The sequence below is a fragment of the Aspergillus steynii genome, assembly GCF_002849105.1.
Source record: "Aspergillus steynii IBT 23096 chromosome Unknown P170scaffold_11, whole genome shotgun sequence".
In the NCBI taxonomy this organism is placed as follows: Eukaryota; Fungi; Ascomycota; class Eurotiomycetes; order Eurotiales; family Aspergillaceae; genus Aspergillus; species Aspergillus steynii.
In genome coordinates, this window is record NW_020194408.1 from 1,131,199 (window position 1) to 1,157,705 (window position 26,507).

The following is a 26,507-nucleotide window of genomic DNA, read 5'->3' on the forward strand; positions in this document are numbered from 1 at the left end:
GACGGTAGGATAGTTTTTAAAATTGAAAGCCATTTCGAGTTTCCCAAAAAGTGAATCCATGTCTCTGGCCTCATGTCGGACATTGCCTGCCCGACGTTGTCTTAAACTGTCTCTGTACCTCGATTTCATACCCGCAATGAGCATAATCCAGATTCAGATGTCGGAGAATGTAGAATGAGGACGGTCGCTTTAGGAAAGCTTAGGCCTTTGAGCATAGGGTGAAGTACCAGGCTGGCGGCGGCGGGGCCATTTTCCTACCGATACTAAAAAGAAGGGTTAACCACAATTCTTTTGGAGACCTCTACGCTGAATTACACGGCTCAAAACGTCTGGGATAGCATCTCTTACCTTTTTCATCAAGAATAACTCGATAACTACTAGCCGGGAGGCAGCTATATACTCCGGATGCCGAAGAGGCCACGAAGGCTACCACAGCTGTAGCAATATGGGATACCTTTCGATGAGCTAGAAGCTCAAATACCGAACGAAAGCATCTCAAGTATGCAAAGGCTAGAGGAGCCCAATAAAAATTGATCTGTAGTAGTTAATACAAGGAGAAGAGATTCCGAGAAGAAGAAAAAGGACTGAAAGAAGAGGAAGATAGAATAATGCTAAGAAGGACTAAAGAGGACACGGAGAAAATAGAGACGAACAGAAAACACAAAAAAGGGAAGAGAGAAGGCGCTGAGAAGGAAGAGAGAGGAGGGAAGAAAAGGAACTGGCAGCCACACGCCCTGCTCGACACTTTTTTCACTATGACTCCCATACCAGAAGCAGCCGGATGCCAGATTCTCATACCGCTTCTGTCCATCTTCACGCAAGTATACATCTCTCTTCTTTGTGACCCATCAATTTATTGACTGTTCGTTCTAGTGCAAATGGCGCAGCCCATTTGCGGATTGTGTACCTTTCGAGGTGACTTGCGGTGTCACTTCCTGAATATGGCCATGCCTAAGTTTCCTTTACAACTTTCTCATTTGCAGCACCAGAAGTTTCACGACCCAGTTTACACTGCTGATATACCCATCCTATAGCCAAAATATGGCAAAGCAAAATACATATTCTATTCTTGTATGTGCGAGGGCCCTTTAACTCGACACTCTGTTCAAATACTGGTGCAATTGCGGAGCTGATGATTCGTGTTAATCAAACTTTTGACCCATTTTTCCGAAGTAAGAAGCAACTTACAATATCCATGAATAGTTTCATGATGGACTGATTTCCAGAGTTCGATTGGTTGGGTGCCTGCGGATGCCTGAGGGGGTAAGGCCCACTCCAGTCACCTGACGCGGTCTGATTGGCCAGCCGGTGCCCTTCCCAAACAGGCAGGACCAGCCACTTTTGTTGGCCTCAGGCAGCCCAGGAGGAAACAAAGAAAAGCAAAGAAAAGATGCTTCACTTTTGTCCCGAACGTGCAGATCGGTAGTCGCGGACGATAGCTCCATACGAACTGGGCTCGTATACCCCGGTCAGTTCGTGCCAACGACTCCCTCCCAGGCGATAAGGGTTCAGCCCCAAATCTCGCAGCAGCGTGTCATTGTACTGATTCGAATTAGTGGAATTCTTCCAGCTTGGTGGGTCACCCACGTTGATTGCGTCCACGTCGAGTCCACTCCCGGTCAAACTGCCCCAGACCACATCTTCAGAGACCGATTCATAGAGACGTTCGACGGCGGTCGAATTGAGACGCAAGGGTGATTGGATAGGGCCATGGCCCGCGCCATCGCCGTCCAGACCCCCGGTGAGAAAGGCAGCAGCCCATAATGCCTGCACTTCGGCCACCACGGCTATTGTCCCGCTTAGCACGACGCCGAGGGCGACAAAAGAGCGGTCGCCTTCAGCCACCAACGCCGGTGACACCATGCGCCGGAAGAGCCGATAGGATGTCGAGTCGCGCGATGACTCGGCGCGCGAGAACATGCTCGAGCAGAAGACGCGTCGGAAATGCGATGACACATGGCCGTCAAAGGCCGTCCATTGGTCGCGATGGTACTGTTGCTTGAGGGCTTCTGTATCGCCATCAACATTGTCACAACATAATCCAAGAGTCTCGCCTAAATCGGGTGGATCGAACTTGATCGGCACGATGGGCCGATAGCCAGTGGCTTGCACGATGAGGTCGACCGATGGAATTCGAGTGCCGTTGATCAAGTGAACATCAGACGATGCTGATCCGGAGACATATTCAATCTCCGACCGGTGAACATGAACGTTCGAGGCGCGGATGGTTTCCCAGAGATCGGAATGGTTCGCAATGCCGCCCGAAGATGCGCAATCAATTATGCTGACCACATTAGCGAGGTAACCCTGCCAAGTGATAAACTTACCCCCTTGTCGGACGCAACAGTTCCATCTTCGAATCCGATGTGTAATCGGCGGACTTATTGACCTGACAGTCCACCGACTTCCATAGCTGCCGTACGAGAAATCGCCCTACTGGGTTGCCGTGAAGGAATCTCCGGGTCCAGGACCCCTCCGTCTGGAATCTCCACCTCAATGCGGACGGAGATCGAACCAGTGTGATGCGTTTGGGAAGGGAGTATACGCATGGTGTTAAGATCCCACATAATCTGGTACTGGCCTGCTTGTCGCTGGCAACATATTGTCCATTAGGAAGCTCTGACATGGGTGGTGCCATCCAGGCCGCCCCTGAGCCTTGCTCGCGGATGACCCAGTGGACCTCAATCGGCTCTTGGTTTTCCACTTTGAGCTGCAGTTCCGGATTGCTTTTGTGAAGTGAGGCGAACAGGTGGACGAAGTCAAAAGACGATCTGGCGCCTCCCTGGATTGCTACCCTGCGAAGGACCTGAGCTTTTATTGAACGATCGTCTGAATCCTCAGATGATTCCTTTTCGGTACTTGGGATTGGATGGTATCCGAGATTGTCTCGGCAGTAGTTTCCAACGTCCTTAGCATGAATTCGTGGAACCATCTCCGAGCGTTCATCCGCATGAGGTATGTCCGGTGAGAATGGCTGCGATGTCAAGCCAGTGGCTAGTATCAGCTTGTCACACAGAAGCACAATTGATTGGGGTGATCTGCTCGTGAGGATTTCTATCCTCCATTCCTTGGTCGGCAGTCGACTGATCTTGGAAACCTGTGGTTTTTAACAGGCTGATCGATATTTTTGAAAGACAGCACAAACCTTCCAATTAAACCGCATATGCTTGAGGAGATCCCACTTCTCGCTCCACACGTGGAGATACCGATTGATCTTCCAGCCTGCGATGAACTGATTGTCCTGATCTTTTGGGTCCGGAGGAACTACCGAGGCCAAGGGAAGGTCGCTAAACTCGTACAATCCATAGGAGTTCTGGCTGAGGAGGTTCGGATATAGTCGATCGGAGGCCCAAGTCCCTCCCAGTCCTGAAGCAGCGTCCACAATTAGCAAGGCAGGCACCGGTTTCCCGGACTCAGATGATTGGGTGAAGCACGAGGGAATCTCGCTTGCATATATGCCGAGCGTCTCCTGTGCTTCATCATATGCGCCACATATTTGGAGGACCGTTTTGGCGGCGATGAGCCCGTAAAGGCCTTGGAATAGTCAGCAGATGGCCCAAATCGTTATAGCCGTGAAAGGCATTACCTGAACCGACGACCACTACTCTGGACATGGCTGCTCTATATCAACTTGAACCAGCAATAAGTCGATTGACAGAGAAATGGTAGGCTTGGAATATCCAGATGGACAAAAGTAGAGAAATTCAAGAATAGACGCGCCGTGGAAAGAATGCTTCTCTGATAAGATTCGTCCTTCGTTAATATTGTTCCTGCATAAGATGATCTAGACGGATTGATTATTCCACATAACCTTATCTCGAGCTTTAACCGTGTCTGTTTTGCGTAGGACAAAGAACTATGCCCTTGGCACGTCCCTTGGCTGAAGTTATTTTCTTTGTCCGATGATACGAGGGCCTGCTTGAATTTCTAGCGGCATCTTCTTCCCTTGGAAAAAAGGCTAAGACCAATCCATTTGTTTGGAGGCTATATACCATTGTGGCCACAGATTGTAGACAGGCTGCATGTTGTAATCTCATCCATTAGTCGGGGTCGGGTAAGGTGACGTAAGGTGGTCTATGCCGTGTATCCGAAGCTGACCTGGGACTTCTATACCTATTTTCACTGTCTAGAATTCCGCCGGGGAAGGGAGCGATGGAATGGGGAACCTGAGGCACGGCCTGCCTGATTCTTCAGGATCGTCCGGGAAGCGCCTCGGCTTACCAGATCGGGAAACATTTGTCGCCGGTGCAATGGTTATAAAGATCGCTCGACTCCCCGCAGATGAGAAGACAACCCCCCGCAACAAAACAAATCATGGCTGTCGGTCCTGTGAACGGTTCTAGCGGCAAGTCCGCCCTGCCGCTGCTGCGTCAGCTGTCCAAAGACCATGATCTGGTCCTGAAGACCTTTCGCATGCTCATTGCCGATCTGTGCCAGCAGTTCGGCGGCGGTCATCCCGGGTACGCGTCGCTAGAGAACATAAGCGGAGAGAAGACTAACAATGATCCAGAGGTGCCATTGGAATGGCCGCAATCGGTGTCGCGCTGTGGCGATACGTCATGCGCTACGCTCCTCACACCCCCGACTACTTCAATCGCGATCGATTTGTCCTGTCCAACGGCCACACTTGTCTCTTCCAGTACACCTTCCTGCATCTGACCGGATACAAAGACATGACCTTTGAGCAGCTCAAATCCTACCACTCGGATCGTACCGATGCGCTCTGCCCCGGTCACCCGGAAATCGAGCACGAGGGCATCGAAGTCACCACCGGCCCTCTGGGCCAAGGAGTGGCGAATGCGGTCGGACTGGCCATGGCTACGAAGAATCTGGCGGCGAAGTTCAACCAGCCGGGATACGACCTCATTAATAACCACACCTGGTGCATGATTGGAGATGCCTGTCTGCAGGAGGGTGTTGGCCTGGAGGCTATCTCGTTCGCTGGTCATCTCAAGCTCAACAACCTAACCGTCATCTATGACAACAACCAGATCACCTGCGACGGATCGGTTGACCTGACTAACACGGAAGATATCAACGCGAAGATGCGCGCGTCGGGCTGGGATGTTATCGATATCGAGGACGGATGCTTCGACGTCGAGGGTCTTGTGCAAGCGTTAGAGCGTGCTCGGTCCGCAACGGAGAAACCAACGTTTATCAACGTACGGACGGTCATCGGACTGGGCAGCAACGTTGCGGGCCAAGCTGCCGCCCACGGTGCTGCTTTTGGCGCCTCGAATGTCGCGCAGATGAAGAAGGACGTTGGGTTCAGCCCGGACGATCTGTTCGTCATTGGAGAGACGGCGCGGAACTTTTTCCGAGATCTGCCTGAGCGTGGAGAGGCCCTGGTGCAGGAGTGGAACGACCTGGTCAATAAGTATATCGCGGACTTCCCCGAGCTGGGAGCTGAGTTCCAGCGTCGCGTGAAGGGTGAACTGCCCTCCAACTGGAAGGACTTGATTCCGGCCAGCTTCCCAGATAAGCCGACGGCCTCTCGCGCAGCATCCGGCCTGGTTTTCAATCCTATCGCCAAGGAGTGCGAGTCGTTCATGGTCGGAACTGCTGATCTTTCTCCGTCCGTTAACATGATCTGGCCTGGCAAGGTGGACTTCCAGCATGTACGTTTCTCTCCCCAATCCTTGACCCGTACTCTCTGACAAGAACAGCGCGATCTGCGGACGACTTGCGGAATCAATGGAGACTACTCCGGCCGCTACATCCACTACGGCGTGCGAGAACATGCCATGGGCGCCATCTCCAACGGTCTCGCTGCCTACGCCCCCAACACCATCGTCCCCGTCACCTCGTCATTCTTCATGTTCTACCTGTACGCCGCTCCGGCCGTGCGAATGGGTGCCCTACAACATCTCCAAATTATTCACGTTGCCACCCACGACTCCATCGGAATGGGCGAGGACGGCCCGACGCATCAACCCATCGAGTTGGCCGCTCTATACCGCGCTATGCCTAACCTGCTGTACATTCGACCTGGCGACAGCGAGGAAACCGCTGGCGCCTGGATCGCTGCCATTGAGGCCAAGAAAACACCCACAATCATCTCGACCTCCCGCCACACTCTCCCCCAACTCAAGCAAACCCGCCGCGACGGCGTGCTGCGCGGCGCCTACGTCCTCGAGGAGGCCGAAAACGCAACTGTGACGCTCATCGGCGTGGGTGCGGAACTATCCTTTGCTCTAGACGTCGCCAAGCAACTCAAAGAGAAGGGAATTGTCGCGAGAGTGATCAGTTTCCCTTGCCAGCGCCTCTTCGAACGCCAACCACTGGAATACAGGCGTTCTGTTCTACAACGCGGCACACCAGCCGTGGTCATTGAGCCCTACGCGCCGAACGGATGGGAACGATACGCCACGGCGGGCGTTTCCATCCAGCGCTTCGGCCATAGCTTGCCCGGCAAGGCGGCGTACAAGTTCTTTGGATATGAGATTGATGTTTTGACGGGCAAGGTGACCGACTATCTAGATCGCCTAGCGAAGGACGAGTTTCTGCAGGGGGAATATGTAGACCTGTAATTATGATTATGAACATAGATTTTTTCGGTTTTATTTTTCCAGTGAATTGCACTATGTTTTGTATGCAAACAGAACACTTCTTCAGTCTTCCGACACAATCTTTTCATCTACTCGACCGTCTTAATGGCAATTGAACCCCGCCATCTTCAGCGACAATTCATACCCAATCCGGTAAGCCGACGCGATCCCCACAGCGGATCTCCAGATTCCTCACTCGGCAGTCTTTCGCTCTTTCTTCTCCAACCGTCTCTTCAACTGTTCCCGCGGACTCTCCAGATCGACATCCGGAAATCTCGGGTCTTTCTCCCACGGCAAGAAATCCGACGTCTGCACCAGCCATCGCAACACTTCGGCCTCGAACATTCGTACCAGCGGCACATAGTCCGGGTGTGCTGCCAGATTATTCAATTCCCCTGGGTCATCCGCTCGACTGTACAGCTCTGCCGCCTCATACAGTCGATAAACGTACGTCCACTCTGGCGATCTCAAGCTCACGGCCTTTCCGACCAAGGAGGTGTCGGTATGCTGCAAAGCTGATTTGATATCATATGGATAAGGGGCTTGTTCGAGCAGGGGCTCCTCCGTGAGAAGGAATCCGCCTTCCGAGAACGCGAACTGTTTGTGTTTCTTTTTCGGGTCCTGCAGAGCCGGCAAGAGAGACAAGCCGTTATGCGGAAAGGTCTCTCGGACCGAACAAAGCTCTAGGATTGTTGGGAGGACGTCAACCATCTCAACCATTCCACTGTACACTTGATTCTTCGGAAGCCCTCCACCGGCAATGATGAGAGGCTCGTGAACGAGGGAATCTGACAGCCCCGAAGGCCATTTCTCGATCAGACCGTGATCGCCGAGATACTCGCCGTGGTCCGTGAAAAACATCGTTACGGTCGTGTCCCACAGTCCCAGGGAATCCACTTTATCAATGATCTGACCGAACTGGTGATCCAGCCTGGATATCATTCCGTAATAAACGGCTTTTAACTCCTTCCACATCTCCCCCGTCGCCCGATGCGTCCCGTACTGCTCCCGAATCGCCTGCATGTATCGGGGCTCGTGGCCCGTCTTATCCTTGTGAGACGAGGGTGGGGACATCTGGGAGCGATCGTACATGGAGAAAAATGGCTCCTCAACCTGGAAAGGACAATGCGGGAAGATTAGCGGGAGGAACAGCACCCATGGCTGATCATCCGGTGGACAGTCCAGCCAGCTCAGTGCCGATCGAACGACCGCATCGTCATAATCTTTGGCTTCGGAGGCGTTCCGGAGCCCTTTATAGAAGAGTCGGCCCCAGATATCTCCCTTCTCTTTGGCACTCTGAGACCGATTTCCAGCGAATTTCGGGACAAAGTCCGGCGTCTCTAAAAACCCATACTCCGTCACACTCAGCTCCGTGACCCCCGGAGAGAAGGTGTCCCCTCGGGGCGCTAAACAGGCAACGTGATATCCATCTTCCTTGAGCGAGCGAAATAGATTCGGCTCCCACGGCTTGATCAGGTTATCAAGACTCCGGTGCCCTGTGACATGGGGATACCGGCCGGTGAACATGCTGCATCGCGATTGACTACAGACCGATGCTTGCACGAAGGCATTGGTGAAAAGGGTGCCACGCTGGGAGAAGGCGTTGATGTTAGGTGTGTAGACAGGGTCTGGATTTGAGGGAGAAGAGGTGCAGCCGAGACTATCATAACGCAGTTGATCGGGCATAAATATCAGGAGATTTGGTTTTTTGGGTCTCTCATCTGAGGACGGCTGTGGAGGATGAGGGAGCTTAGTTTCGGTCATTCTGATAGACTTGGCTGTTGATGCTTTTGGATTTTATTAGTAGATCCCACAGTATTCCACAATTCCATAATATATGGCTATATAGATGGCTCTGTCGGCTGTCGGTGCCGAAGTCGGTTGTCGGAGTGATTTGCCATTTGGCACTAGAATGAGCAATAATAACCAATCAATGTCTATAGTCTTGCTCTGAATATTATTTATGGCATTGTTATCTTCCTAGCTCTAACTGTTAAGTATCAAGTCGGCCTAATATGTAATGGAGTGTCTGTAACTATGGAAGGATAAAGGTCCTCCTTCATCGCTCAAGCCACAATACTTAAATATCTTTTCTTTTGGGGGGAAAAAGGCAAATATAAGAAAGGTGAAAGACAACGGATTCCGAACCATGTTAAACAACAGTGAAGTATTTTCTTTTCTTTTTATGAGGTAAATAATAAATTAACCTAGGATTGAAGGCTTCGTCTCGAACACTTTTCTCACGACTCCCACAATTGCATGACATCGACGCTAAGAACGCTACCTCCACTAGCAAAGCACGCCATTCCCTGCTCCACCCCCGCCATCAGTTAGTGGGTTGGAGTGCATTGGTGCTGAGTCTATCCACTGTCATTCATCCTCCCCACTCACCCTTCGATTTCACAGAACAATGCCTTCCTCTCTGCGCGCCAGCTACCGATCGAAAACATGCCATCAATGCCGTTCCAGAAAGGTGAGAGTCTCATCCACCATCACAGCTCATGCGACATCTAACGGTTTCCTAGGTCCGCTGCGATGGCCGCCCCGAGACCTGCAGCAATTGCGACCGACTGCAGTTTAGCTGCTCGTTTCAAACCCACAGTGTCGATACCGGGTCGTCCGGGAGACCGGAACGTCTTCGCGCAAAAACGGCTTGTACAAGGTGTCATTCATTGAAGGTGAGATGCAGCGGACATGTCCCGTCGTGTGTGAGGTGTCAGAAACGGGGGAAGAACTGCGTTTATCCTTCGACTTCTTCGGTAACTGGATCCTCTGAATCCTCTGGGCTCGACAAAGGGAAAGGAGATGAACGAATCGAAGTTTCAGCTGAACCAGAAACGAGGTAAGCTCTACTCGAACTTACGGACCGACAAAAGCTGATTATATAGCCTTGCCCAAACGAAAAGCTTCATCGAACCAGACATTCAGCGATTTCAAGCAGCACTGGATACTTTCTTCGCGCGCGTATATCCTCTCCCAGGTTATTCCTTTCTGCACCGCATATCGCTTTATGACCGATTCCATCGAGGTGAGGTTGACAACGCTCTTCTACTCTCAATTGTCGCTACCACCACTACTCTCATCGAATTGGACCCAGAGGCTCGAGAATACGGTTTCCAATGTCTTCAAGCAGCAGAAAGAATCATTCTCAACTCCCTGGGCCAGCCATCTATCATGAAGACCCAGGCTTTACTGCTGATAATCCGTTGCAAGATGTGCATCGGCGAACATTCGTCTGCGTTTCCATTGGTCGCCATTCTAGCTCGGATGGCGTTCTCTCTGCGTTTGAATTATGAGAGACCAGGGAGGTCATTCATAGCCCATGAGGCACGCAGGCGATTAATGTGGGCGGTCTATATGTTGGACACGATCTGGGCTGGAGGTCTTCTGGAATTTACTACTTGTCCGGTGGATGCGATTCACCAGGGGCTGCCCTGTCAGGAAGAGAATTTCGAGTTGGACAGCCCGCCTGAGCAGGAGATTTTTCTTTATTCAAAGTCTCAAATACCTGGACTACTAGCATCTAGTGCTTGCATTGCCCATTTGAGGGATCAAGTTTTGCGGTAAGTATGACTCGACCGGCTCATTCTCCATGTTCTGACTTTTTCAGTTGCGTGAAGAAATTTGCTGCTGGAATGTGCACATCCGGCGACATCATCCACGGCATCCAGCAACGAGAAGCCGATCTGCAAGCCTTCCATGACCGGCTTCCTCAGTCCGTAAAATATTCCGACCGAAATCTTCGATTGCGCGCCCACTCACCCTGGCTCTGTCGATTCATCTTCGTGAATCTGCTGTGGCACCAATGTCATTGTGATCTTTATCGGTGCATTACTACCGGTCTTATCGAGTCAATTCCGGCCTCCACATTTCACCAGCTGGATAGTTCATTTGTCTCGCGGTGCCAGGAGAGGTGTGCGTTGCATGCAGAGACTATAGCAGAGATATTCATGTCTCTGATGACTCTTTCAACCGATACCATTATACCCTTGGAAATGGCTGCGTGTGCATACCAGTGCACTAGACTTCTGATTCATACCGGAAGATGTAATTCTGACAGAATCAGAGAATACGGAAGCTCTTGCCTAGAAATAGTCAAGCGAGTGTCTTTTACTTCGCCTTCCGTGCAGAGAATTGTAAGTTCTCCCCTTCGAGAATTCCACTATAGTTGCAGCCAAACTAAGAGGTCTAGGAAACCGACCTGAAGGCTCTCCTCGACGAAGTATTATCGCCACATCAGTCCTCCAGTCCAGAAAGCCATCCTCCCACGCCAGACACAACCCCGCGTCAGGTTCTTTCTATCCATAGCCTGATCATCAGGTCGGAATTCGGAGACGATAGCGACGAAGTTGGCCTTGCAGATGAGCCCCCAAATTCGGAGCCTAGATCCCAGATTAAGGAGCCATTCCCAAACGCTCAAGAAGTTTTACCCTCGCTGTTATCTACTTTTAGTCCTGGCTCGCTAGAGAATGATATGTGGTTGGAAGGTACTGGGATCGAGGCCTGGGACAAACAGGAGACGGGATTTGATCTGATGCGGCAGATGCAGTGGGATGGAACGGGGTATCTTGCTTGACATTTGTGACATGTGGAGGCTTATCAGGGACTGAGAGACAGGCGCCAACATCAGGTTCATGAGCCATGTACGTAAAGCGAGGCGGAAGTTATGAGACCAGGGTTTTATCCCAGAAAAACCTGTCCAAAGACGTAACGCAATTTCCTCCATGCAACACCGAGATAGCTCTGATGTCGAAATCCCAGTGGAGTAACACTGTTATCTTTACTTGACATGTATTATCTTTTGGCAACAAGATTTGAAAAACAACATTACTCTGCTTTTCTTTCTGCCAGTCTGTCGCCTGCCGCCTGCCACTGATCGCCGACATTGTTTCTGTAGTGGAGGTGGAAGATATCTCGTTCATCATGGCCCTGAATCATACCAGTCAGCCAGCGTCGTGGGTGCTCAAAGAACTTTCCTACTTGGGGCACCTTGGCGAGTGACGAGGGAAAGCAAAAGACACGGGGGGAGGCAGTGGAGGAGAAGTAAAGGCTGACGGATATTCAAATTGAGCAATAGATTGAGTGACGCGATGTGGTGACAAATGTGAAGGTTTATAAAATATACACTCAAGAAATAAACGGTGCCTGTGTGTGGGACAGTTTGTCGATCTACTGGTATGAGGTCTACATTTCTTTTACTTTCTATACATTCTCGACAATTTCCTTTGCATTACTTGAATACTAAACCGAATAAACACCATTAATACATCCTTTTTACAAAAAGCGAAAACATCTCTATGACACAATATTTGTCTCCAGCATTTTCAACGTGTCAGATGTAGCATGAGGTCCATTTGACTTTTGCCTTTTCAGTGGAAGACGGTTTTCCGACGGCCGGGGGCAGGCTGGCAGCAGCAGACCGGGCTTTTTTGGTCTCAGTCTTGGTGGCCTGGGAAAGAGTGCGAGGTCGAGGGCGTCGGCGCAGGAGGCGCTGGTACTTCTCTGGTCAGCCTTCAAAGTTCCAGATGCATATTTACGTTTGATCTTACGGGCTTATTGCTGCGCAATACCGGACAGTCTCTTTTGACATGGCTCCTAAAGCCGCAGACGAAACAAGTATGTTTGTCCTGAATTGGATCAAATCAACCGGGCTGCGCGCTGCAAGCTCGAGGGACTCTTCTTACCTTAGGCATGGCGACGAATCGTAAAGTGAGCCTGAGTGATAGAGAGAGAAAGAAAGAGAGAGATCGAGAGACACCGTTGGAGAGAGATGGCGTTGTGGGTTCCAGCGACTTGGAGAGAGGGAGATGGAGAGGAGGATGACTGAGGGAAGTGAGAGAAGACTGGGGGAGACTACTAGTAGTGTTGGTATGTAGCCTCAGGCAGCAAGCTGGCTGCGTTCACTGCTCTCTTCTGGTTTACGTTGTCTACTTTCTTTCTTCAATCCATCATCAAAACCAGTCACAGTGGCCGCGCCGCCTAATCTTGCCATCATTGTGTCTACGTTTAAGCAATGAACTCCCCAAAGCCAAAAGCATTCGAATTCCGGTATACATATGCAAGCAAGCAGCACATTTCACTGTAAGAAATACTAATCTTGACAGAACCCAAGTGCATCGTCGACGTCTCTCTCGAAACCTATTCTTTTCAACTTCTCCTGCACCGCTGCATATTGATCCATGGTCTTTTTTGCCTCATTCAAAATTTAGGTCAAAATTCTCTTATACCTCGATCGATCAGCTAGAGTCATTGTATCTATGTGAGCTTCCTAGTCAATCCAAGAACTGGAGACGTGAGCTAAGTAGCGAAGGTTAACCAGCCGACTGGATTGGCTGCAGTGATATTTCTCCATAGGCAATGTGGTGCCCACACAATAGAGATTGTGTACGTTCATGACCTTTGACATGGGAGGGTTTTACACTGTACTAACTTTTGTCCATAGATGGCTTGTGTGCTGGGTTGCGACAGACGGCGCGAGAATACGTACAGTGTATCTGGTTTAGTCGATATGTAACACTTCGTCGAAGAGTGCAAAACTTTGTCGCAAGCTTTCGCCCCCGATCCAATCGACCGATGAGAGAGATCAGATATGTTGACTGTTCGATATCTTGGCTTAGCGAAACCAAGTATAATGTCGGTATTGTATTCGCCTGATGAATCGTCTGACGGAGCTGCGATGAGGACAAAGAATGACCTTGCAATGTAAGATGGCTTAGACATGTTGGTGGAAATAGGTTGATGGACTTGGTCAGAAGCAAGGGCATTCGCTGTCTTTTGGGAGACCGAAGGCTCCGGTCATGCAAACCACCATGCTGAGAAACAGCAGTTACATCCTATTGTCTACATCCGATGAAAGCACGTCCGCCAACCCAGGGAGCTAAAAAGGAAATATAACAGTTATTGCGGTGACACAGGCCTATTAAAGCAGACTGAGTGACAAGCTAATCCAGGGTACAGTCATGGTGGTTGAAATTCCTGGGTGACGTCTTGTGAGAATCAATCAATCAATCAAATGTCTATTAAAATGTGATTTATGAACCAATGTGCGTTTAACTTGGCTCCGATCGTTGGCGAAGTGCCTTGAGGCATTATGGATGTTATTACATTACGATGGTGGTTTAGTTATAAACCAAGATGTATTTGAGAAACGAAAGAGTTCATTTTTCAGGAAAAGAATATTGAACACCGGAAACCAAAGTTTATTGAACATACCTGAGCCTTCGAGGTGATAGTCTCAGAGAGATACGTGACGAGGCGTTGAAAGATCACCTGCCATGTTGGCGAAGAACACCCAATCCGTTCTAGTCAATGTAGAAGGCCTCCCTGCCTACAACGTAAGATTAGTCTCTGGGCCAACTCATGGTGGTATGGTCATGCTTATGGAAGTAGTCAGAGTCTTCGTATACACACAGGGCCGGCAGCCTATTGGGGGCTTGATTATGGGTGATGCGACACCCTAGGATAACAGCCATGAGCCTGTCGTGCGCTTTACAGACAAGGTCCCTATGGTCTCGGAAGCCGCATCTCTGATGACGTGGGAAGACCTCCCTGGCAACTCTATTCAGACTGTGGACCCAGCGGTAGAGATTCGTGACCGTGGCTGAATCGCGTTGGTTCCCCGACTCCACTAAGCCCTTCAACATCCGCGCAAAGTATTTAATCAGAAAGACGGATACTCGACACTCCAGGTCATGAGCGGTGCTATCGCGCGTGCAAACATGCTTGAATAAGGCATCAAGCCGCCCGCGAATGGCCTTGCTGTCGTGTTGATACTGCACGGCCCAACCGAGGTCTCTTCCATTGAGAAAATGATATTGTTCAGGATATTCTTGACTCTCAACGACAAGGTAACGGACCCTGAATATGTTCTCATTGGCGGTGTGATCCACAATAATGAATTTGGCACCAAAGATCTGATCGAAAAAATCCAAAATGGTTTGGTCCGTACCCTTTTTGATATAGACGTTGCTGCACCCTCTGACCGTGTGCAGCCGAGGTCGACTGGGAAGCGGCCCCGTGTTCAAACTGGGGGGAATGGAGTGCATGGCTGACGGACTCATCAGTGAAACGTGACAATGAAAAGAATCTTGGTAGGCGATTTTGGAGGTGGAGTATGGGTAGTGCGATGTTCAAATCGAGTGAGATGTGCCGAGAACTGGGTTGTATGGGAAGCGACTGGACGAGAAGTGTCTCAGGCGGAATTTATATAGTATTTCTGCATGCTTTATAGGTAACTTCTTTCAGGGGGCAGATAACCTGCACGTCCCGATGTCAAGATGGCAATATCCCCATGAGGCCGGATCAGTCCACATGGGGAATAAAGAAGTATCATATAACTGGTATTGTCAAGATTCAACATGTGAAGTTGACTCCAATAGGGCCACTGTCTGTCTGTTCGAAGAGCCACCTGCACATCTTGAAGAACATCAACGAGGCGGTCATAAAGTCCACATGGCAGGGCAATGACCAGAGATAGGATTTCATGTGGTAGTTTTTATTTCATCCCGTCACTATACTGGCATTGTGTTCAAATTATTTGCCTCAGGCCTGGACCGCAGGGGGTTCCATAATATCAATTTTCCGTCTGAATAGCAGCAATGGAGGCAATCTCCAAGCTAAAGTCACCCTCCTGGGTCCCAAAGAAACTAACCAACATATCAGCAATGAACATACTCCATGTTTCACAAACGCCTTACCTCCGCATCATGATGCTGATTCGCTTGATAGAGCTCCGGTCCAAGGGAGGAGCGTCTTCTTTGTCCTTACCCCGGTAAGTGGCGCGAAAGTCTTTCCATCGAATGACAAAGGGCCCTTTGTCCGTCGCATGGAAATCATATTCCCAATTGATGGTGCTTTGCTCTCTCCCATCGGGTCGTTTAGGCAGCACAGTGTCTTTCAGCGTGAGGGTGTACTTTTTCCCGTCGGACTGCCTGATGTCCAATTCCAACCCGTCGTTGCCGGTCAAATCCCACATTCTGTCGCCTGTGGTGCGCTGCGAAGCAAATCCAGCTCCACCTAAGGCGTGAATATCGAGATGACCATGAAAGCGAGCTGCATTGGAGGGAGGGTCACATTCAAGATAGGAGTGGGATGCGCCTCCGCGGACGCGATCGTCAGACGCGGTCCAGTCGTGCGGGGACCACGGCCTGAGGATGAGTTAGCTCTGTCATTGAGACTTTAAGGCCAGTTGGCTTACTGGTCACCTCCGAAAATGTATGTCTTCGAATTGGATGCCATCACGAATGTTGCTTCGGAGATTTCCAATTGTTGGAGGAATTCCATCGCTTGACCCTCTGTCCGCGTGATGATGTCATTTCAGTCTACTTTGGGATTAGCGTCAAGACGCGCTGCGTCCCAATCCGGCAGTTCCGCCCGCCGAGCAAACAGAGCAAACCACCAGCTACGACTACAGCAACGGCATTTCTACACAGTTCTTGCCTCGCATCAATTGTATTTGCTTCACGAAATCGTTCACCCAAAAGCCACCAGTCCGGATTCGCAATCCATCGCCACTTTCTCGGGTCCATCACCTGAGACTCAACCCGTCAGACTGATTACAATTTGCCCTGTCCTGCATTCGATGGCACGCTGCTCTGAGCGGAGCTATACGCCGCCGCCGAGGCGATATTCTTCCCCTGGAAATTGGACAAGAAACCCGTGTCGGCCTTGCTAAAGCTTCCAGAGCTTCCGAACCCATTCGTCTGGCAAACATGACCCAAGTACGATGAACAGACCTGGTTGGTGTTGCTGTCCGGTGAGGTAAACAGCTGGCCGCTGTTGGATTGTAGAACCGTCGGGATATTCTGGAAGACGTTACCCTCGGCCAGGACCTTGCCTCCGGATCCAATCTCGAAGGCATGTCCGGAGAAGTCGTGCCAATAGTTGTTCACCTGCAGTGTGGTCAGACAAGCCTGAGCTCTCGGGAACTAGGATTATGCTTACCGCATGCAGAAGGGTGTTGGATTCGACCTTGGGACTGCGGCCACTCATGTGGTAGATGTAGTTGCCCTTCAGGGTAACCATGTCGTTCGAACCAGTCAGATAAATGCCCCAATAATGATACCCATCACAGGTGGCCGAGTAGTCGGACTGTCCGTTGAAGTATGAGTTCGAGACCGTCACCCGGTTCGATGCACTGGTTCCGAGAACAAGATGTTGACGACCAATGCGCGCAGTCTAATACGATGCCCCCGAATATGATCAGCGCCATGACCATATCATTGCCAGATGAGACCAAGGACCTACCGTCACATGATCAATCCACACCATGTCGCAATTGTTGAGTGTGATAGCATCACCACCCCAGACATATTTGGGGTTCAAGTCGGTAATAGCAATGTTCCTACAACGAATCAAGCTGGTTAGACCTTGCTGTGCAGGACAGTTGTGACATGTCTTACTGGATGATGATGTTGCTTGCACCGCTGACAATGCGTAGACCTTTACCCCTGATTATACCGCTCGACCCGGAGCCAATTAAACTCTTGTTGGATTTCACCTTTGGAAAGCCGTGGTGTCAGTCTGAGGCAAAAATGATCAAGATAGAATTGCGGGAAATGTCTCACCGTGATCCCAAGCACTCCGGCATTATCGCTGCAAACGATTAGTTTGTTTCGGATTTGGATCCGGCTCAGGCAACCCCCCGAGCTTTTCAGAACTTACTATGACACTGCAGCTGTCGGAGCGTTTGGTTGGTAGTTGGTGCACCAATTGTCCTTGTTGATAGCCAGCTGACAGGCCGAGCCAGTTCCCCATGGCGCGCATCCTCCGGTGCTCGAGGTGGTCGTGCCTTCAGTCCCGCGGAAGTCGAAGCTATACGGTTGTCAGAATTGAACTAATAGTCACTGATCAATTGGGATTCGCACGTCTTGGTCAGAACAATGACTCGGGCTGAGCTATCCCCAAGATAAGACACGAGCTCGGCGTTGGTGGTGGGATACACGGCTGTGGCGCTGCCTCCGCCAGTGACCCCTTTGGCGAAGCCCTCGGCAGCGCCAGATACGCTCTGGGCACTAACGCCAGAGGCCAATGCCGCCAATGCGGCAAAGAGAAGGTTGAGCTTGATCATGGCAGCCGAATGACTATTGCGCGTCGAGAAAAAAGAAGGAAACGGACTGTTTTGCCTCAGCCATTCTGGGGGATAACTTCCCCCGCTTTATACTATTGTCTCCGGCTCCGGACAGGGGCTGCCCTGACGGGTAAATTTCCACCGTTCGAAATGATAATATGAGAAAAGATGAGAGCTTTCTCCGGTAGTTGATGGACTACTGACATCATTGGTGGACTGGCGTCATACTGGGAACGCCATCGCAATCTGGGGTGCGTTAACTGAAGAATTTCAGCCCTGCCAGTACCGAGGACTGGAGAATGGAAAACCCCGTGGATCCGTGCGCAAGAGCTACTGCCGGAGAAACTTTGCGAGGAAAGCAGACCACGAGGAGAGAACTCTTCAGCTGGCTCGGACCGGCATGTGGATGCCGTGGCTGATATGCCGGCTTTGAAGGTGTGATCACGCCCTAAATATTTAGGGCAGATCAAAGCGTCAAATAATAGCGAATCCTTCTGCCTACGGAACGGCTTATTCAGTCCGTGACTTAAATGAAGGGGCTTGTCGTGGTGGCATACCCGGTTACGAAGAACTTCCACCAACCCTGAATCTTCCGTCAGACATCATTATAGCTGCTGGCCTTTAGCACCTTCCATGAGAGGGCTTGGTCTTCCCATGTGCGTTAAATCGCGTGCTCGACTACCCGCACTCGTTGGGCTTTCGCAACACCACATCAGCCACATACATATTTATCGGAAGAGCTTGGAAGCGAAGGCAAAACAAATGGTGATCATAAATCGTTTGGAAATATCAATCTCAAAGGAATCAGTGCAGCCATAAACACCGACTATTGACCCACGCTGCATTATTAGACAGAATGCTTCGTGTCCTCTCGAATCTCCACATGAGCAGTGCTTTCCTTTCTTTCAAATTCATCATCCTTCTGCTGATAACCAGCGGCGGCGACCTCGTTGGCTTTCTCCTTGCCCTCGAACACTGGTCTTGTTAGTCGATGTCCTACCAAATGTTATAACTTGACGGAATGACTTACTGAATGACAGCTCCTCCAACGTACGTCCCGAGGTCTCTGGAAAGAAGAAATATATAAAAACAAGCTCAAAGCCCAACCAACAGCAGTACACAATGAGCCATTTCCAGGCAATCCGAGACAGACCGACGGGATTGACGTAGGTCGCGAAGAATCCCGCACCACGTCCGTAGAACTGGAACCAGGAGAGACCTTGCGAGCGACCAGTGTAGGGGAAGATCTCAATCAGATACGCTGGACCGACTGATTAGCTCTGGATGGCCAATTGGAAAAGGAATCGAAGGGGACTCACTGTAAGTCAGAGCATTATAGCCCAGGTTGTACGCAGGCGAGTATGCGAAGATAAAGAAAATGGTCAAGATCGCTGCGGATTTGGCCTGTGTGCTCATGAATCTTTCCATGGAGATCGTCCACGCGATGTATACACAGAGCAAGGACGAAGCACAGGTGAGGTACATTGTTCGTCGCTTGAACCGTGGGACCGTCAGTGCCAGCGTCGTGCCGCAAACAAGCCCCCAGCAGGCAATCCCGATGTTGATCTTAGACTTGACAACACTGTCGGTAATATCCACCATGTTCAGCAGGTCACTCAGATAGTACCTACCATGGCTGTCAGCGAGACTATTCGCAATCAGAGAAAGGGGAAACTTACGAGATCAGGGTGTTTCCCGACCACTGCGTGAACAGTCCGAGGAATGCAGAGATGAGCAGACGACGCCGCATACCAGACGTTTTGAACATGTCCCACCAGTTCTGCTTGGCATCCTCCAGTTCCATCTTAATTGTGCGCTCGATCTGGGCAATCTCTGTTCTCACGATCACCGAGTTGCGATCCCCTTCAGCGTGGTATTTAACAAGAATATCGAACGCCTCCTCTCGTCGGTCTTTACTAATCAAGTATCGGGGGCTCTCGGGGAGGAATCTGTTCTCGGGTCAGCACTGTTTCCTTCTATATCTTCTTCCGAAACAGAATGGAGCATACAGAACGGTGCAGACCTGGACCATGGCCGGTGCAATCTGCAGGAGCGATGGGATCCGCCACGCCCAGTCAGAAGGAATGGTGACTGTGCCCAAACCCACGGCAGCAGCGGTGATCTGACCGATGAAGTAGGATGAGTTGAACAGCGAGGTCAGGATGGGTCGCTCCTTGGGATAACCCAGCTCTCCGATCAGCGAGGACCCGGCGACAATGCAGAAGGGGATGCCGAACCCCAGCAGGATTCGTGCTACAATGTACATTCCAACTACTGTCGTCAGCGCCCTCAACGTGTAAAGACACAGGAAGGAGAACTCACTTCCGTTAGAGAAACCCTGGATCAGAGCGCCCACCAGACTGATGCACGAGCCAAACATGATGGTCCACCGTCGTCCCAGAAATTTGTTCACAAACGGGATAAACGGCAGCGAGATGATAGCACCCAGAGAATATGCCGCTGCCAGGAACCCCTTGATGTTCGGCTCAATCTCATACACTTCTCGTCCATCCTCAAATTCGCCGGTAGGGTGACCAAAGTCTGCCTGGCGTCAGTCATGCCACAACGAAAAGTTTGCTGCGAGAAAAAGCCCTACACTTATTCCACGTGTAGACAATCTGCACCGTGTTGATGATCTGAGAGTCAAAGCCTGACGTGATCTCAATCCCCATACAGGCAGGGAACAAAACGAAGTAAAGGTTTCGCAAATTATGTTTCTTATACCACGGGGTCCGATCGGATGCCAGCAAATTGGCCAGGACTGGCTCGCCGAAATCCTCCTCGCGTTGCTTGCCCACGACAACCATGATGATTAGCGACCGGAGGCAGGGATCAGTACGCTGTCCAGTATATGCGGTAGATCAAAGAAGTTCCCACGAGAACGAAGATGGGAAATCCTTTGAGGTTATATATTTTCAACACCACCACGCGGTTGACCTTCCTGGAAGTTACACACCCGACCTAAGATAGGCCCATGCCAGTCATGGCGTGCCAAGCCACTTTGGATCCATTTAAAAACCACGGGGGCAAAACTGCGCTCCGGGTAAGATCCCCGCTGGTGGACTGGTGGAAAGCAAGCCTGGCATGATGGACGTCCGCGGCCATCGCCATCCCCGACACGCCACCAATGAGGCACATCATTTCCACTTTGAGACCGGAGCCAGACCGTCCAAGACATCTGGGGAAGACGCAAGGAGACCCCGGACGAGCCCAAGAAATCCCCCGCATTGCCCTGCAGTGCCTCGGGTTTCGCGGAGTCTCCCCGGCCAGCCAAGCCGCCAGTCCGTTAGAGGTAAAAGTCTGGGGTTGGAGAAAATACGAATAATAGCGTCGGGTCCATGGCAATCCACCGAGCCTCGATCCTTTTAGAAGAATACGGACTGAGCGTGTCCACGCACTTGGATTTTTGAAATGGCTGAGATTCCAGAGATATACCACAGCAGATATCGCGGGCGTTACCCGACTACGACTCCGTGCATCAGCCATTCCAACAAAATGCACAACTCCTTGATCCCCGCGCCCTCCTCGCTCCAAATCCTCAACCGCTCCACTACCGCCCGAACGCAGTCAGCCCATACCGGTGGAATGCTGACATAGTCCATCGACGGGATGCAATTCATCTTGGCTCGAAATGCAGCGATGAGACACAGCGCGTGGTTGAACCTCACCCGGCATGCACCCCATGACCCGGGATGTCGAAAGAATGGGACCTCAGTTTGGGTCCTATACACAGATAACAGCAATGCCTCGCTGGCCTTGGGACCGTAGCTCTGCGCGAGCTCCGGACCAAGTGGCACGTGAATGCAGAGATAGAGATAGGCCCGACATAGCAACTCTCGCACCTCTACATATCGTTCTCTCGCCAATTTGACCAGTTCCGGCTCATTCAATGCAGGCATCGCTTCCAGAGGCGGGTTGAAGTAAAGAGTATGCGGAAGACACTCGACCCATTGTTGAAGCTGACTTGCCAGCTTGGACAATGTTTCAGCCAACCGTGTCACGGTCGACATGTCCATGTCAGGTGCCAGAACGCGTACCGCATTCCGCGCACGGTTGAGAAGTCTCCTTAGCGAAATCTCCGCCAGGTAGTAGTATGAGGAAATTGATTCCGAGTTCGTGGTCGAGGGACTGTTGGCCGGAATCTTGCCGGGACTCCCGTAGGCGTGATCCACCGGGAATGTGGGCAAGGCGAAGGGGAAATCGGAGAGAGATAGGTCGCAGGGTGGTAGGTCTGTCAATTCATATCGAACTTCACTGAGATTGGACGTCAGAACGCAACACAGGATCTGCAGCAGGGTCAAGAATTACCATTCTGACTTCAGACAAGTCCAATACAGACGCTGCTCCAGACCTAAACTCGTCAGCATTGCCTTCTTATTTACTCGGCGGGACTGACTCTGCTCCTGTGGAGATCTCTCTGTCTCGCCTGTTCGATGTCGCAGGTTATATGTTTGCCACAACATCGATGCTGTGCGAAACATTTTCCACCCCGGGATCGGCTCGATATTGTACTGATACCAGATACTGCCACGCGTCAGTTGGTGCACAGACGCTAGAGAGCACACGAAGCCCACCCGAACAAGCACAAACACTGAACACCAACCAAGGATTCATCAAGGTAGGCCGCTGATAACCGTTTGCGCGCCATGGAGACGAACGCCAACGACTCCTTCATTCGACACTCCGGGACCGACAAACTGACATATGCACCCCTTTGTGCGAAAGACGATTCATGGCAGGAGATTGTCCGAGTTTCTGCCTCGGGGTAGTTCCCCCATACAGCGGCCAGGGCAAACACAAGTAGAAGGAGACACGACGAGGCAGACCAGTCGATGCCATTTTCGAGAACGTTAGCTATATACAGGTCGAGTTGGTCCGCATCGACAATGGGGTTTTTGGTCCAGATTTTCGCCAGAAAGATTTCCCGCAGTTCGAACATGCGACCGGCGTCAAACCCCGGGATTCCTAGTTCTACGATCAGCAGACAATCCAGCATGAAGTCACAAATCGCACCCACCGGGCTGGAATCTATCCGGCTTCTCGGAAAATGCCGAGGCAGGAAACGTAGTGGCGGGCTTTTTTTCCGGGAAGATCGGCCAGGCCAGGATCATATCCGACCCGGTAATGGGCGTCTTCAGAGCATCATTGCGCGAGATGCTTTCCGGATCTTCCTCCTCCAAGGGAGATAATGTGGAATCCTGTCGCGGTTGATGGAGAGTCGGAACATTGTCCCGATGAACGGCCAAGGTCTGTGTGAGTAGCGTCTCCTGTCTCTCCACGGCCTCGAGGATGCGTGATCCCCATGTTTCCAGGCTAGTAGCACGGCGTTAGCTCCAGACCATCGACGTGGGGGACACAACGGACATGGATAGCGGATCCTTGTCTGGATATTCGCACGACACGCCCCGCTTGATACATTTGGCGCAGATTGGCCGCGCGGAATCGCATCGAGTCTTGCTCAGGCGACAGGCATCGCAGGCCGTGAGCACGCGTGTGTGCTTGCGAGTGTCCGGTTGGACCTGTCGCTTGCTACGTCGGACGGCGAAGCTGGGCTCCATTATCTATGGATTTGGGGGATCGCGGAGGGACAAGCAGCTAAGCCGGAATCGCGAGCCGCAGGACAGACAATCAATCATGTCCGGGGCAACAATGGGCAGGAGACAAGCGATGGCGATGATCGGCCTCGCCTCGGCCCAGATTGGGGCTACTTCTTCTCCCCGCTGCCAAGGGGGGATAAATTGGCTATTTTACCCAGCCCGACCAGTGGTGCCAACTGCAATTAGCCTATAATGCCTGCCGTCTGGTGGCGCAACGCCGGTGCTTCGTGTGCATTGGGTATTTTCCCCCCAATCAGCGAGGGATCTATCCAAAATTTCTATCGCCTCTAAATGCCCGTCCAATATCTAGTCTGTTCGACTGTGAACTGTCCCCGAGCCACGATCTCGTTACTCGATGTGCCCACCAGCACTTCGTAGATGCCTGCCTCGCTTTCCCACATTCCCTCTATCTCGTCCCAAAAGCTCGTCGCGTACGGATCAATCTTGATCTGCACCTGTTTCTCCTCCCCAGGTTGTAGGAATACCTTTTCAAATCCGTGTAGCTCCTTGGACGGTCGAGGGGTCGTCGAGCCCGAGGCAGCGACGTACAGTTGTAGCACCTGAGCCCCCGCCACTGCGCCCGTATTCTGAATCTGCACCGTAATAGTGGGAGGGTTTTCCGGAGAAAAGGTTGTAGGCTGAACGGTAGCTTTCGGGGAAACGGCGAAGGTCGTATACGAGAGGCCGTGTCTGAAACATTCCCAGTCAGCAAATAAGTCGAGAAAAAAGTAAAATAAAAATAGGAAAAATGACTTACCCAAATGGAAAGAGAACGCTTCGTTCCGTTTTCTCGTAGAATCGATATCCCACGTAGACATCCTCTCCATATAGAACCCGACCGCCTACGCTGGCATAGTTCAGATACGCTGGGTTGTGTTTCACATCAACAGGCCAAGAGACGGGCAGCTTCGCACAAGGATTTACATCGCCGAAGATCACGTCTGCAATGCCATGGCCCGTCTCGTTTCCGCCATACCATCCCTGGACGATCCCTTTTGCTTGGCCCGCCCAGGGCATGGTGACGGGCATTCCCGATTGATTGACGATCACCGTGCGATCGGCGGCCACGTCCAGAACCTGGGAGATCAACCGGTCGATGCCGGGCGGGAGATCCATGTGCGCGCGATCGAAGCCTTCGGATTCCCAATCCTGATTTAACCCGGTGCAGAGGATGGTGTAATCTGCGCCCCGGGCCGCTTCGACGGCATTGGCGACCATCTGCTCGGCGTCCATACGGAGACAGGCACCGAGGTTGGCTGCACCACCGCCAAAGTTCACCATTCCGACGGTCTTCATGGTCGTAGTGTTGGCGGAGCCGTACTCGATGCGGATCCGATAGGTCTGACCGGCGACCAGCGTCATGGATCCGACTTCCTCGACGGTGCCCTTGCCAAAGAACGCCGTGCCGCGCGTCTGGTGCGTCGTGTTGTCGATGATCAACTGGTCGTTGATATAGAGATTGGCCGTGCCAAAGACGCTCAGCCCAAAGTCCCACGTTCCCGACGCGTCGGGCGTGAAGTCGCCCACCAGCGTCGCCCAGAAGAGGCCCCGGTTCAGCCCCGGCGTCTTGTAGTCCATCAGCTGGAAGGCGGTTTTGCCCACGGGCTCGGTCGAGAGGAGAGTGCGTGGCGTGCCGACGGGTTCGTTGTAGAAGTGTAGGACAGCGTTGCTGAGAAGGCGGTCGATGACCGGCAGCATCTTGTGCGCGTAGGCACCGGTTTCGTAGACAATCGTGGCCTCTGGTAGAGCCTCCTTGACGGCATCATAGAGAGAAACCGTGTAATAGGGCTCTAAGGACGCGCTGCCGCCCCCGGAGATGGCTGGCGTCTTCATGTGTGACCCGATCAGGGCGATCTTTTTGATCTTTTTGGGCAGGGGGAGGATGCCGTCGTTCTTGAGCAGCACGATGCTGTTAGCGCAGACGGCGCGGTTCAACGCGCGGTCCTCCGGATAGTCTCGACCTTTTTCCACGTCTGAGACCCGGGTCTGGCTGGCTCGACGGACGAACTCCAACACCCGGCGCGCCCGCGCGTCGATGGTGGACTGCTTGATCAGGCGGGCCTGCACGGCCGACTCGATGTACTTGCCGCGGTATCGCGACACGCCGGGCATCTCGAGATCCAGACCGGCCTCCATGGAGTCAATCGTCGTGTAGGTCCCGTACCAATCACTCATGATGAGCGGGTCCCATTTCCACTCGTGGCGGACGAGGTCCAGCATCTTTTTGTCCTCCACGACGTGCTTTCCGTTGATCTTGTTGTAGGAGGTCATCAGTGCCCCGGGCGCCGCGTCGCGAGCCACGATCTGAAACGGGCGCAAATAGATTTCCCGCAGCGCGCGTGGAGTGACTAGCACGTCCACCGCGCGCCTTTCATGCTCCTGGTCATTACCCACGAAGTGCTTCACGGCCGAGATGACCCCGGTGCCTTCGCAGCCGAGGATCATGGCTGCGGCCAGCTTTCCCGACAGATGGGGATCCTCTGCGAAGGATTCGAAGCCTCGTCCACCCAGCGGGGCGCGCTGCATGTTGATCGTCGGACCTAGCCAGCAGTGGGCGCCCTTCGCGATGGACTCCTCGCCAACCAGCTTTCCCGCCCGGTGTAGTAATTCCCGATCCCACGTCGCCCCGAGGGCGGATCCGCATGGAAGACAGGCTGCCGGCACGCCGGCAAAGAACTTGGTGCCGCGGATGCCATTGGGGCCGTCGGTGGTGCGAACAGACGGGACGTCGAATTCGGGGATGGGGTGTGTATGCCAGAAATCAATACCTAGAGGCTGTCAGATGGCGAAGCTATTCCTTCCATTGCATCATGCATGTAAACAATGAAGACGTACCGGACAGAAGGGCGATCTTATCTTGTTCGCCGATATTTTTTAGGATATGGTCCACGTCGAATTGCGACGGCATAGTGCGAGCAGAGTTTGAATTAGAGACACACAGAAACTCGAACAGGAGAAAACAAAAAGCGAAGACATGGTCGAGCAAAATGGCCAACCCGGACAGGCGACTGATAAGTAGTCGACATGGCCGCGATCCACTTGACGTTCAGTTGACGCGACGAGGCCGAGAGATCCACCGAAATTCGCGGAGACTCCCCGGGGTCCCCGCACTGCCGTGCACTGAGCATCCGCCCATCGACGGGAATTTCGATGGAGTCGAGGGGGGCAAAAGGATGAGGATGACGAGAAGAGTCCGACGAAGAAGAGGAAGGAGGACGAGGAAACGCGTCGACGGTCACATGAGTCCGGCACTTGCCTGAGGCTTTACACCCGCAACCCTTTCACCAAAGAAAT

The 26,507-nt window shown here is 52.0% G+C and overlaps 12 protein-coding genes across 12 annotated transcripts; 3 read left to right on the forward strand and 9 right to left on the reverse strand.

The window, feature by feature from the left end:
- Window positions 1-1,000: 1,000 nt before the first annotated feature.
- Window positions 1,001-3,675, reverse strand: P170DRAFT_459815 (uncharacterized protein). Its single transcript, XM_024851897.1, has 6 exons — window positions 3,587-3,675; window positions 3,146-3,534; window positions 2,328-3,097; window positions 1,588-2,284; window positions 1,189-1,542; window positions 1,001-1,129 (listed from the first exon to the last, which is right to left on the reverse strand). Exons 1-5 carry the CDS (start codon window positions 3,612-3,614, stop codon window positions 1,396-1,398), a joined length of 2,031 nt encoding a protein of 676 aa, XP_024698734.1. The 5' UTR covers window positions 3,615-3,675; the 3' UTR covers window positions 1,001-1,129; window positions 1,189-1,395.
- Window positions 3,676-4,309: 634 nt separating this feature from the next.
- Window positions 4,310-6,530, forward strand: P170DRAFT_394992 (transketolase family protein; the record flags this gene model as incomplete). The annotated part of the gene is made up of 3 exons (XM_024846082.1): window positions 4,310-4,460; window positions 4,511-5,618; window positions 5,667-6,530. Exons 1-3 carry the CDS (start codon window positions 4,315-4,317, stop codon window positions 6,528-6,530), a joined length of 2,118 nt encoding a protein of 705 aa, XP_024698735.1. The 5' UTR covers window positions 4,310-4,314.
- Window positions 6,531-6,740: 210 nt separating this feature from the next.
- P170DRAFT_419363 (arylsulfatase A) lies at window positions 6,741-8,353 on the reverse strand (the record flags this gene model as incomplete). Its single annotated transcript, XM_024847279.1, has 1 exon — window positions 6,741-8,353. Exon 1 carries the CDS (start codon window positions 8,310-8,312, stop codon window positions 6,741-6,743), a length of 1,572 nt encoding a protein of 523 aa, XP_024698736.1. The 5' UTR covers window positions 8,313-8,353.
- A 605-nt stretch (window positions 8,354-8,958) lies between these two features.
- P170DRAFT_514649 (uncharacterized protein) lies at window positions 8,959-11,124 on the forward strand (the record flags this gene model as incomplete). Its single annotated transcript, XM_024855236.1, has 6 exons — window positions 8,959-9,021; window positions 9,074-9,390; window positions 9,437-10,111; window positions 10,159-10,563; window positions 10,615-10,684; window positions 10,741-11,124. 6 exons carry the CDS (start codon window positions 8,959-8,961, stop codon window positions 11,122-11,124), a joined length of 1,914 nt encoding a protein of 637 aa, XP_024698737.1.
- A 756-nt stretch (window positions 11,125-11,880) lies between these two features.
- P170DRAFT_481384 (uncharacterized protein) lies at window positions 11,881-12,241 on the reverse strand (the record flags this gene model as incomplete). Its single annotated transcript, XM_024853864.1, has 3 exons — window positions 11,881-12,045; window positions 12,098-12,175; window positions 12,233-12,241. 3 exons carry the CDS (start codon window positions 12,239-12,241, stop codon window positions 11,881-11,883), a joined length of 252 nt encoding a protein of 83 aa, XP_024698738.1.
- Window positions 12,242-13,703: 1,462 nt separating this feature from the next.
- P170DRAFT_77402 (uncharacterized protein) lies at window positions 13,704-14,712 on the reverse strand. Its single transcript, XM_024855378.1, has 2 exons — window positions 13,926-14,712; window positions 13,704-13,875 (listed from the first exon to the last, which is right to left on the reverse strand). The coding sequence occupies exons 1-2, from the start codon at window positions 14,606-14,608 to the stop codon at window positions 13,854-13,856; spliced, it is 705 nt and encodes a 234-aa protein (XP_024698739.1). The 5' UTR covers window positions 14,609-14,712; the 3' UTR covers window positions 13,704-13,853.
- Window positions 14,713-15,067: 355 nt separating this feature from the next.
- P170DRAFT_486361 (CIA30 family protein) lies at window positions 15,068-15,830 on the reverse strand (the record flags this gene model as incomplete). The annotated part of the gene is made up of 3 exons (XM_024853931.1): window positions 15,068-15,193; window positions 15,245-15,694; window positions 15,745-15,830. 3 exons carry the CDS (start codon window positions 15,828-15,830, stop codon window positions 15,121-15,123), a joined length of 609 nt encoding a protein of 202 aa, XP_024698740.1. The 3' UTR covers window positions 15,068-15,120.
- Window positions 15,831-16,055: 225 nt separating this feature from the next.
- On the reverse strand, window positions 16,056-17,616 carry P170DRAFT_419369 (polysaccharide lyase family 1 protein; the record flags this gene model as incomplete). Its single annotated transcript, XM_024847280.1, has 7 exons — window positions 16,056-16,438; window positions 16,491-16,724; window positions 16,794-16,890; window positions 16,949-17,046; window positions 17,114-17,141; window positions 17,211-17,360; window positions 17,414-17,616. The coding sequence occupies 7 exons, from the start codon at window positions 17,614-17,616 to the stop codon at window positions 16,103-16,105; spliced, it is 1,146 nt and encodes a 381-aa protein (XP_024698741.1). The 3' UTR covers window positions 16,056-16,102.
- Window positions 17,617-18,183: 567 nt separating this feature from the next.
- P170DRAFT_486373 (putative MFS sugar transporter) lies at window positions 18,184-20,447 on the reverse strand. The gene is made up of 7 exons (XM_024853932.1): window positions 20,232-20,447; window positions 19,939-20,161; window positions 19,626-19,890; window positions 19,296-19,565; window positions 18,936-19,243; window positions 18,647-18,877; window positions 18,184-18,591 (listed from the first exon to the last, which is right to left on the reverse strand). The coding sequence occupies exons 1-7, from the start codon at window positions 20,421-20,423 to the stop codon at window positions 18,464-18,466; spliced, it is 1,617 nt and encodes a 538-aa protein (XP_024698742.1). The 5' UTR covers window positions 20,424-20,447; the 3' UTR covers window positions 18,184-18,463.
- Window positions 20,448-20,498: 51 nt separating this feature from the next.
- Window positions 20,499-21,028, forward strand: P170DRAFT_77420 (uncharacterized protein). Its single transcript, XM_024855379.1, has one exon. The coding sequence runs from the start codon at window positions 20,701-20,703 to the stop codon at window positions 20,983-20,985; it is 285 nt and encodes a 94-aa protein (XP_024698743.1). The 5' UTR covers window positions 20,499-20,700; the 3' UTR covers window positions 20,986-21,028.
- A 43-nt stretch (window positions 21,029-21,071) lies between these two features.
- On the reverse strand, window positions 21,072-23,409 carry P170DRAFT_419371 (putative Zn(II)2Cys6 transcription factor; the record flags this gene model as incomplete). Its single annotated transcript, XM_024847281.1, has 6 exons — window positions 22,981-23,409; window positions 22,634-22,929; window positions 22,191-22,581; window positions 22,013-22,140; window positions 21,925-21,967; window positions 21,072-21,870 (listed from the first exon to the last, which is right to left on the reverse strand). The coding sequence occupies exons 1-6, from the start codon at window positions 23,172-23,174 to the stop codon at window positions 21,072-21,074; spliced, it is 1,851 nt and encodes a 616-aa protein (XP_024698744.1). The 5' UTR covers window positions 23,175-23,409.
- A 23-nt stretch (window positions 23,410-23,432) lies between these two features.
- Window positions 23,433-26,355, reverse strand: P170DRAFT_419373 (beta-glucosidase H). Its single transcript, XM_024847282.1, has 3 exons — window positions 26,049-26,355; window positions 23,971-25,981; window positions 23,433-23,903 (listed from the first exon to the last, which is right to left on the reverse strand). The coding sequence occupies exons 1-3, from the start codon at window positions 26,119-26,121 to the stop codon at window positions 23,501-23,503; spliced, it is 2,487 nt and encodes an 828-aa protein (XP_024698745.1). The 5' UTR covers window positions 26,122-26,355; the 3' UTR covers window positions 23,433-23,500.
- Between the last annotated feature and the right edge of the window lie 152 nt (window positions 26,356-26,507).

What these genes read in the sequence shown, in the direction of transcription:
- P170DRAFT_459815 (XM_024851897.1), bottom strand. Translation starts at nt 3,614, where the DNA reads ATGTCCAGAGTAGTGGTCGTCGGTTCAG. An exon ending in AGTAGTGGTCGTCGGTTCAG is followed by an intron (nt 3,535 to 3,586) that starts GTAATGCCTTTC and finishes GACTATTCCAAG; the next exon opens with GCCTTTACGGGCTCATCGCC. An exon ending in ATATGCGGTTTAATTGGAAG is followed by an intron (nt 3,098 to 3,145) that starts GTTTGTGCTGTC and finishes TAAAAACCACAG; the next exon opens with GTTTCCAAGATCAGTCGACT.
- P170DRAFT_77402 (XM_024855378.1), bottom strand. Translation starts at nt 14,608, where the DNA reads ATGAGTCCGTCAGCCATGCACTCCATTCCCCCCAGTTTGAACACGGGG. An exon ending in GACTCTGACTACTTCCATAA is followed by an intron (nt 13,876 to 13,925) that starts GCATGACCATAC and finishes CTTACGTTGTAG; the next exon opens with GCAGGGAGGCCTTCTACATT.
- P170DRAFT_486373 (XM_024853932.1), bottom strand. Translation starts at nt 20,423, where the DNA reads ATGGTTGTCGTGGGCAAGCAACGCGAGGAGGATTTCGGCGAGCCAGTC. An exon ending in GTCCAGGTCTGCACCGTTCT is followed by an intron (nt 19,566 to 19,625) that starts GTATGCTCCATT and finishes ACCCGAGAACAG; the next exon opens with ATTCCTCCCCGAGAGCCCCC. An exon ending in CTATAATGCTCTGACTTACA is followed by an intron (nt 18,878 to 18,935) that starts GTGAGTCCCCTT and finishes CAGTCGGTCCAG; the next exon opens with CGTATCTGATTGAGATCTTC.
- P170DRAFT_77420 (XM_024855379.1), top strand. Translation starts at nt 20,701, where the DNA reads ATGATGGACGTCCGCGGCCATCGCCATCCCCGACACGCCACCAATGAG.
- P170DRAFT_419373 (XM_024847282.1), bottom strand. Translation starts at nt 26,121, where the DNA reads ATGCCGTCGCAATTCGACGTGGACCATATCCTAAAAAATATCGGCGAA. An exon ending in TAAGATCGCCCTTCTGTCCG is followed by an intron (nt 25,982 to 26,048) that starts GTACGTCTTCAT and finishes GACAGCCTCTAG; the next exon opens with GTATTGATTTCTGGCATACA. An exon ending in AGCGTTCTCTTTCCATTTGG is followed by an intron (nt 23,904 to 23,970) that starts GTAAGTCATTTT and finishes GGAATGTTTCAG; the next exon opens with ACACGGCCTCTCGTATACGA.